Here is a 9,443-nt window from a genome sequence, read left to right as displayed (position 1 = left end):
ATAAGGACATTTGGATTCCCTGGTGGTTCAGACGGTAAAGAATCCGCCTGCAATGCAGGAGATCTGAGTTCAGTCCCTGGGTTAGGAAGATCCCCTGGAGGAGGGAATTGCAACCCACTCCAGTATTCTTGCCTGGGAAATCCCATGGAAAGAGGAGCCTGGTGGGCTACAGTCCAGGAATCCAAAGAATCAGACTCAACTCAGTGACTAACACTCTCACTTTCACAGAAGGACGCTTTGAGGTGCCTTCTGGTACCTGGTCAAGTGCCTCTGAGCCTCACACAGCGGCAGCCCCCTTCTCCCAAAGCTTCCTTAGCCACTGTGTACGCCTCTGTTTAGAACCTAATTCATTCTACCAGACACCGAATCAGTGTCTTCTCAGCCCAAGACCCCTTTTTGAAGTCCTAGAAGGAGAAAAGTATTCCTGTGCAGACTGAGAACAAGACCCCTGCCTTTGCCCCACCCAGTGCTTGGCACGTGTTTGCCATCAGAGTGAGTGTGGTCAAGTATAATTGAAGTTGTCTTAGCATATGGAAGCTGGAGGATGGGGAGGGATAGGAAATGTGGGTCTGAAACCCACTAGGAATTCCTGAATAAAGGTGTAGACCAGGGTCTCTCTACACCTGATTGTGACTGCCTGCTTACACATACGACTCTATCTGAGTAGGGGTGTGTATCCATTTTTTGTACACAGAGTGAGGAACAGGTGTGTGTGTGCATGTGTATGTAAAGCTTCCTCCCTCAATCCATGCATCTGTGTCTGGCCCAGGGAATCTGGGTTGAAAGGTGAGCTGTAAGATAAGACAGCAATTTCCTACCTCCCTCACCAAGGCTCCTGTCTGACCTACCTCCCCCTGGTCACTGGTGGACTGCTGGAGTTGGCTTCTCCACTTTCAGGATTTTTTGAAGGAGGAGGGGAATGCTTGCATCTCCTCCAGAAACTTCCCCCAGCCCAGCCCCCTCCTCCCTCAAACAACCAAGTCAGAGGCCAGGAGAGAGACAGACTGGTGGAAAGGCTACTTGTCTCGCAGGGGGAGGGTATGTGGGGCTGGGAATTGGAGGGAGAGGAGGGAGAGGTTTCTGGGTTAGGAATCCAGACCCAACCCTCTCCCCCACCCCCAGACGGTGGGTACATAGTCTTATCCCAGGGGCTGCTTTCCATCCGGATCCCAACCTACATGTGCTCCCAAACACCCAAGAAAATCTTTCCCATCGGCTGACTCCACAGATACACACACATGTCCCCACAGACACACACACACACACACACACACGCCCATGCAGAGGCACAGACATCCAGGCAAGTCTTTGCTTTTCTCTGTCTTTCCCTTGGTTTGAATTTCGTTCAGCCACATATGTTGTGTGTGCGTGAGGGTGGGTGGGGGAGGGGCAGACAGGGATGAGGGATGGCACGGTGCCAACATCTACCTATGGGGCTTAGGCCAGGGAGGCCCCCCACGCCCACCCCCAGAAGAGGCCTCAGCTGTCCCTTTGTGGTCAAGCGGATCCTCCTGGGGGGGGTGTGGGGGCAAGCATAGAGGTCCCCTCTCCAGACCCTAGGTTCGGGTTCCTGACCCACCTTTGGGGGCCTGCAAGGAAAGAAATGGACAGAGCAGGGCCCGGGAGGGAGCATAGAATCGGGAACATCAAAACCCCCCAATTTCCAACCTCGCCACCCCATTGTTCCCATGTGGGGGACTCTATATCCAAGGGGGGCAACTCCTCCTACCTCCCTCTCAATCCCTGCTTTCCCTGCGTTGGGCGGGGACGGGAGGGCGGCAGAGATATTTATTTATTTCCTTTATTTATTTAATTTTTTTTTTTTTTGGAGTAGAGAGTGACAGATGGCGGCGGGTCCCGGGGGAGCCGGCTCTCCCCCAATGCAGACGCATGCCAATCACCGTCTCTCATGTGATAGCTGCTGCCCGTGACGTGCCAAGCCCATATGGCCTGGCATAGAGGCTGGTACCCCGCCTGGTAGAGATGCCACACTCGCTCCGCGGTTCGCATGGCGCTCTGAAGACGCCGGCGCCTGCCGCCTTGAGGAGCCGCTGCCCCCGCTCCCTGAAGATGGGGGAACAATGAAATAAGCGAGAAGATTCCTCTTCTCCCCCCTCTCTCTCTTGCCCCCCTCCCCCCCCTCCCCTCCCCTCTCCCCTTGACTCCTCTCCGAGGTAAGTTGTCCGAAAGGGAGCTAGATCTGACCCGCTGGTTGGGGGGGTGGGCAGCTTCTTCGGCCGACAGGACGGTCCCCAAATCCCCCCTTCCTGGGATGATGCCCCCTCATGGGGTGGGCATCGGAGGAGCCCCGGGTTTCCTCTCGCAAAAGGGGCTGCAGCTCAGGGGGCTGCGGAGGGAGGCGTCTCTGCCCGCCTTGGGCTTGGGGAGGAGGGGGAAGCAGGGTCACGGGGGGCGTGAAGAGCCAGAGATGGGAACCCCCTATGGGTGTCCCGGAGGAACCTTCGGCCTTTCCCTACCACCGGAAAAAAAAGAGAGAGAGAGAAGCAAACAAACAAATTTGGATTTTTTTTCCGTATCAATCTCGAAATACAACGAGATCGGGAGAGACGTGCGGGAGGGAGGCAGTTTAAAGGGGGGAAGGGGGTCCCCGACCGCAGGGGAGACGGACGGGGCTCGCTTCTCTGCGTCTCCTCCCACGCCAGGGTTTCTCAGTCCTCGCCGCCCGGAGCCGGCTCCGGGAGCTGGGGACGCCGGGCTAGAGGAAACGGTCCTCCCGCCTCTGGAACTGGGGCTGCGGGGGTGGGGGCCGAGCCGAGGGCGGCGCGCGGCCAAGTTGCAAATTGGATTAGGGAGCGTGGGGGTGAGAGCCACGCGAGGGTGAGGGAGCAGGGCGGAGGGGCCCGGGCCGCCGGAGCCGCCGAGCGGGGCAGCTGTCCCCACCGGCGGCCGCCCAGCCTTCCTCCAATGCCGGGAGAGAACAGGCTTTCCGGGCGATCGTGCCGCCTCCCCCCGGCGAAGAGATCTGCCCCCTAAAGCCTCAGCTCCGTCCCCAGCCACACCCGGAGATGACCCGGCGCGGGGAGCGGCCCCCCGTTCAGGCGAGGGGTGGAGCCGGGGCCCAGCGCTGGGGAAAGGGCCTGGGCCGAGATCCCGGGCGCGCGGCCGGGGCAGGGCTGGGCAGGCTCGGGGTGGGGCAGGCGCAGGAAGTGGGCACCAGGGCCCCCCGGGGCAAGAGCCCGCGCTGGACTCGGGGGTGGAGGCGAGTGGAGGGGGCGCGGCGTGAACCCAGCGCGCCCCTAACTCTGTGTCCCCTGTCTCCCTTTCCCGCCCGCCGGGCGTCCTCAGGCACCATGCTGACCCGCCTGTTCAGCGAGCCCGGTCTCCTCTCGGACGTGCCCAAGTTCGCCAGCTGGGGCGACGGCGACGACGACGAGCCGAGGAGCGACAAGGGCGACGCACCGCCGCCACCTCCGCCTCAGCCGGGGCCCGGGGCTCCGGGGCCCGCCCGGGCCGCCAAGCCCGTCCCTCTCCGTTCCGACGAGGTGCCGGAGGCCGCGCTGGCCGAGGTCAAGGAGGAAGGCGAGCTGGGGGGCGAGGAGGAGGAGGAAGAGGAGGAAGAGGAAGGGCTGGACGAGGCCGAGGGCGAGCGGCCCAAGAAGCGCGGCCCCAAGAAGCGCAAGATGACCAAGGCGCGCCTGGAGCGCTCCAAGCTGCGGCGGCAGAAGGCGAACGCGCGGGAGCGCAACCGCATGCACGACCTGAACGCGGCGCTGGACAACCTGCGGAAGGTGGTGCCCTGCTACTCCAAGACCCAGAAGTTGTCCAAGATCGAGACGCTGCGCCTCGCTAAGAACTACATCTGGGCGCTCTCGGAGATCCTGCGCTCGGGCAAGCGGCCCGACCTGGTGTCCTACGTGCAGACGCTGTGCAAGGGCCTGTCGCAGCCCACCACCAACCTGGTGGCCGGCTGCCTGCAGCTCAACTCGCGCAACTTCCTCACCGAGCAGGGCGCCGACGGCACGGGCCGCTTCCACGGCTCGGGCGGTCCGTTCGCCATGCACCCCTACCCGTACCCGTGCTCGCGCCTGGCGGGCGCACAGTGCCAGGCGGCGGGCGGCCTGGGCAGCGGCGCGGCGCACGCCCTGCGGACCCACGGCTACTGCGCCGCCTATGAGACGCTGTACGCGGCGGCGGGCGGCGGCGGCGCGAGCCCGGACTACAACAGCTCCGAGTACGAGGGCCCGCTCAGCCCCCCACTCTGCCTCAATGGCAACTTCTCGCTCAAGCAGGACTCGTCGCCCGACCACGAGAAGAGCTACCATTACTCTATGCACTACTCGGCGCTGCCCGGCTCGCGGCCCACGGGCCACGGGCTGGTCTTTGGTTCGTCGGCTGTGCGCGGGGGCGTCCACTCGGAGAATCTCTTATCATACGATATGCACCTTCACCACGACCGGGGCCCCATGTACGAGGAGCTCAATGCGTTTTTCCATAACTGAGACCTCGCGCCTGCCCCTCCTTTTTTTTTTTTTTTTTTCTTTGCCCGCACCCCTGCCCCCAACCTCCCCACCCACCCAGCGCAGGGGCATCCCCACCTACCCCGGCGCGGGGTGCGGGGAGCGGGCAGTCGGTTCTGTCGCTCTCCTGGGCAGCGCGGTCCTCTTATCTGTGGGTGCCCGTCCTAGGGGCCTCGCTTCCCCCAGGGGACTCGCCTTCTCTCTCCCCAAGGGGTTCTCTCCTCCTCTTTCCCAGGGAGTACTTCTACAGGGACCCTCTTCGGGCACTCTCTGGAGACCCCTCCCCCATTCCCAATTCCTGCACTGTCTCCTCTTCCCCTTTCCCCCTGCAGGCCCAAAGGCTTTGGTAAGGGGGGCAGCTGAGTTGTGGTATACTGTTTTCCTCCTATTATTATTATTATTGAAACAGTCACCGAGCTGCTGAGGAGCCGGGTGCCCCCTCTTTCTTGAAAAGGGCATAAGTCTGGGCTCCAAGCCTGGACCTGGAAGCCCTTATCCCCAACCCCTAGTCTCAGCGTTTTGTGAATTTAATTTTGGCGGGAGGGAACGTGGATTGAGAGGAAAGAGAGAGGCCAAGATAATTTGTAACTAGAGTCCATTCCCCCCTTTTTCCTTTTTTAAACAAACATACATACAAAAAAATAAATAAATCTGAGGCGACGGAGGCCGAACGCAGAGTCCGGATCAGAAAAAAACGCAGTAAGAACTTTTAGAAGCAATAAAAGGCAAAAAATACTACTACCAATAATAAAAAGACACAAATATCTATGCAAGGAGGTTCTGACTGAGCCTAGCGGCCCGGCCCGGCCCCGGAATGCCCCTCCGGGCCCGCGGGCCGCGCCGCCCAAGCGCGGATCTGTGCACTTTGGTGAAGTGGGGGCCGGCGCTGCCCCCTCCCCTCCCCAGGTTCTTACAATCAGAGACTCCGAGATTTGGGGCCCCAGTGCCACTGCCCTCCCCCGCCCTGTCCCCGTTGTGCGTCATGCTGTTTTTTAAAAATCTGTTTCCAAATTTGTATGGAATGGCAAACTGTTGGGGGGTCGGTTTGGGGAGGGAGGGTTTGCATGAAAGACACACACGCACACCACACCGCACGCACACGCAGGCCCAGAGCTGGCGTCGGGGGGCAGAGGGAGGAGAGCTCGCTGCCCCCCAACCCCCCTCAGGCAACTCTATCCCTTCCCGGGACAGGGGTGGAGACCCAGACCTGAAGGCAGCCCCGCCTCTGCCCGACTGTGCCTCTTTGGGCCTCAGGCGTCCGGCGATTTCCGGTGGCTGGAGAGGGAGTTTTTGTCCTAGGCATCCTCTTGGCTCTGGCTGACAGGTGGGCAGGGAGAGGGCTGGGGACTCCTTCTGGAGGTTTCCCAAAATAAAAGGGGCAAAAGGAGAACCTCTCCCCACCGGAGGCAGGAGATCAGACATCCAAACACACGATGCAAAAATGCAAACCCACAGGCGAAACACCCACACACTCACACGCAATTTTACCTTCCTCTTGTAGCGAAGATGAAACTCCCGTCGGACACCCGAAGTGCATTGCGTGTTTCTGTTCAGTTTAATGACGATTAATAAATATTTATGTAAATGAGATGCAAAGCCGGAATGGTTTTTCACGGTGGCCTCGTTTCATTCCGGGCATTGAGCTGGGATTCAGCGTGATGAAAAAAACAGTCAATGACTGTATGGTGGCCAGGTAGAGGAACCCTGGAAATTCCTGGGTAGGATTCCCACACTACAAACCCCCTCACACCCACCCACTGTTCACTGAAACAGCTGCACTTGCTGCCCCTCACAGACCTTACACAGATTTACAAACGCCCCCCAGCACAAAGCATTGCGCTAATCTCATTACACTCCTTCAGTTCCCCAACATGCACACGCACCTCTTTTGAAAACAAAATATCTTTTCATCACTGAAAAATAACTAAGATGAGAGCAGTTAGTCCTTTTACAATCTTTTGCCCACTGTTGCAACAAACAAACAAACAAACGAACGAGTGTGTAGAACTCAAGAGACAACCATTTGAGCCAGACAGGGATGCTTGTAAATAGAAAAACTATCAGGTTATGAGGATGAAATATTAATGGAAGAAGTCTTTCCAGTCTTAAATTTAAAATTTCAGTGGACTCAAGGGAATCAGCCATTTTCAGCCTCAAGAATATTGAAATTTGTAGAGGTGTTGATGAAGTTGATGGAATACCCCCGGAGTTCTGTAAGGGGGCCTGAGTCTAGGAGCTCACCAGGTAGATACAGTGGAGCTTGACATAGCCACTAGCTTCCCCTGACCAGACATCGAGAAACCTTCTGATACACACCGGGACAACCCCCTTCCTGCCTGGTGCTGCTCCCGGTAAAAGGAAGCCCTCAGGCAGACGGCCCAAGCCACTTCCTCCTCTCAGGCAAGGTAACCTCAGGGTTCTCTGTCTCTGAGCCTCAGGAGCAGAAGCTGCTCTGAACTGACTTCCTCCGCAAAGAACAGCACCCCCTCCCACTCCAATCCAGACACCAGTGCTCACTGGACTATTTGGAGAGGGGTCTAAGTCCCAAACACCAGCCATCCCAAAGCCTGAACACACTTAGGAGTGCCACAACGGGCCTGTTTCTGACTCTGCTTATTTAAATTATTTTTTCAAAAACACTTCTGCTCGTTTTAGAGCTGAAATGAAGGTTGTAGTGTTGAGTTTGGGGCTTGAAGTCAGGCATACTGAGGCTTTTAAAGGTTGGCCCCAAGACCCCAAAATGAAAGCACCCTGACAAAGGAGGAAAGGGAAAGGCGCTTGAAGGACCCACTAGGCGCGAAAGGGTCCATCGGATTATACTCTGTGACCTTGAACTCCGCGGCTCGCATAAAAGACCAACCCGAGAAGGCCGGAGGCGGAGCTGGGACCGGGCCGGGAGCTGTCCACTCCCCGGTGCTGACTCCTGTCCAGCCTCTCGCGGTCCCGCCCCAGAGGGAGGCCGAGCTTCCCTGGCCCCGGGGAGCGCCACACAGCGTGAGGCCCCTTCCCAATGCCCGGTATGCTGGAATTCTGGAAAGAATTCTCCCACAGTTTTTGGAGAATTTCACTGGAATCCTTTCAAAATTACACCTCCTTCTCTGGAATTCTTATAGGATTGCTTCTCTCTAGCGTGAGATTTAGAAATGGGCCTTTCGTTCTGAGGATTCACCCCTGTCGGTGGTCTAAGGGTGGGTGTCTTATAGACCTCAAAATCATCCCTGCTTTGGGAGAGAGAGAAATCGGTTCACCTTCAATCTCCCTCATTTCTTACATGGAGTATGGACCAAAGTGATCATCTCAGACCCAAATCTGAAGGAGTCAGATCTGTTCATGGCATGGGGCATGGCCTGGCAGGACATGGGAGAGAAAAGGAACTCAGTACACATCCAGAGGCCTGAGTCTTATCCTGCTCTAAGAACAAGGTTAATTGGGTTTCTCTCTAAAAGCTAGTTTTCCAGAGCCTGCGCTGAAGTCCCAGTCCAGGCAGGATTCAAGTGGCTTGGGACCAGAGGCAAAAGATCCCTCTACTTGGCTCCCCTGGGCAGACCACAGACTCCAGAGCTCTTCACTCTTCCGGCTCCTCCAAGCAGCTTGATTCTGTTTTTGAAGCCGGATTCCAGCCCACTCCCAAGGATGCTGATGACTCTAAGGCCACTGTGTCTGCGGTTGTTACTTTTGGGGAGGGGTCACTTTGGGGAGAGGATCCCTAGTGCCTCCGCTTCCTGCGAATCCAGCGTACTCACAAGCTGCCCCTTTCCCAATTACTGACCCTTCCCCCACACTCTGCTCTCTAGATACGATTTGTCCTCCCATTGCCCCCCTCCCCAACACTCAGCTTCCCTGGTGAGATGGCGAGGTGAGCAGGAGAAGAAGATGCACGCCGACACGAGGCCCCAAACTCCCCCTCGTAGGTCTTTTCCTCTCCCGCTTGTGCACGCACAGTGAAGCTCCAGGAACAGAAGGATGTGTGCGTGTTGGGGCGGGGGCGGGGGGGGGGTGAGAAAGGGGTCGGAGCAGTGGGAGGGAGAGGGCAAGGGGAAAAGTTGCCGAGAGAACACCCTCCTCGCGCCTTAACCTGAGCAAAGGAATCTCCAAGCAGGAACTAGTCGGCTCGGCTCAGCTCCTGGGGCTGGAGCTGAGATCAATCTGGAGGGTGTCCTCCCCTCGGTTTTATCACCCCTGTTCAAAGTTCAGAGTTTGGAAGCAACTGAGAAATAGAAGTGTCTCTGTGTCCAGGTCATTTGTATATCAGGGGAAAAAGAGAGGAAAGCACTGCTGATTGTCTCCTCTCTGTTTAACCCTATTCCACCCAGGATCTGAACACTGACCCCCACCCCCCCACTCAGTGAACCCCTAGCTCTGGTTTTATCACCCGAAGGGATAGCTCAAGAAATCACTGAGTACAATCTAGGGAAACTGAGCCCCACTGGCATCAGAGACAGGGAAGTCCTGACTCTCCCTAGATTCCGCTGGCTTGTATTTACTTTTCTCTTCTTCCCTTTTATGGGAAGTCCACAAGCTGGGGGATGCAAGGATCTTTCACAGAAGTCAGAGATTTCATTCCCTCTTGGGCAACTTTGCTTCCTCCTCTTCCCCAGAATCTTTAACCTGAAGTTACCTGCTCCTTGGAGAAATCTGTTGATTCGAGGGAACATTGGGACTGAGGGATAGTTCTAGATTCCACAGTTTAATTCTCAAGGAAGGTGGGAAGAAAGAGACAATGGAGGCCAGGCCTGACCAGCCTTGGTCTTGACCTCCACTCTCAGGTTCACCATGTGACAACAGGGGTCAGCCCAGTATTCCTGCCCCTATGTGCTCAAAGGAGAAAGCTTTTTCTTTTGCTGAGATGTGGGAGGGGGCAAATGGGCTCAGCCATCACAACAGGCTTCTCAGCTCACAGCCCAAGACATGGTCACTTTTGTTTCTTTAGTACTGGGTGCCCAGGCACTGGCCACACAGGCCCGT

The 9,443-nt window shown here is 57.2% G+C and overlaps 1 protein-coding gene across 1 annotated transcript; it reads left to right on the top strand.

The window, feature by feature from the left end:
• The first annotated feature begins 3,026 nt into the window (after positions 1–3,026).
• Positions 3,027–4,460, top strand: NEUROD2 (neuronal differentiation 2). Its single transcript, XM_052658567.1, has one exon. It carries the CDS (start codon positions 3,027–3,029, stop codon positions 4,458–4,460), a length of 1,434 nt encoding a protein of 477 aa, XP_052514527.1.
• The last annotated feature ends 4,983 nt before the right edge of the window (positions 4,461–9,443 follow it).

Source organism: Budorcas taxicolor, chromosome 19, assembly GCF_023091745.1.
Source record: "Budorcas taxicolor isolate Tak-1 chromosome 19, Takin1.1, whole genome shotgun sequence".
Classification (NCBI taxonomy): Eukaryota; Metazoa; Chordata; class Mammalia; order Artiodactyla; family Bovidae; genus Budorcas; species Budorcas taxicolor.
The sequence above is the reverse complement of the archived record's forward strand: the minus strand, read 5'-3'. Positions and strand labels throughout refer to the sequence as shown.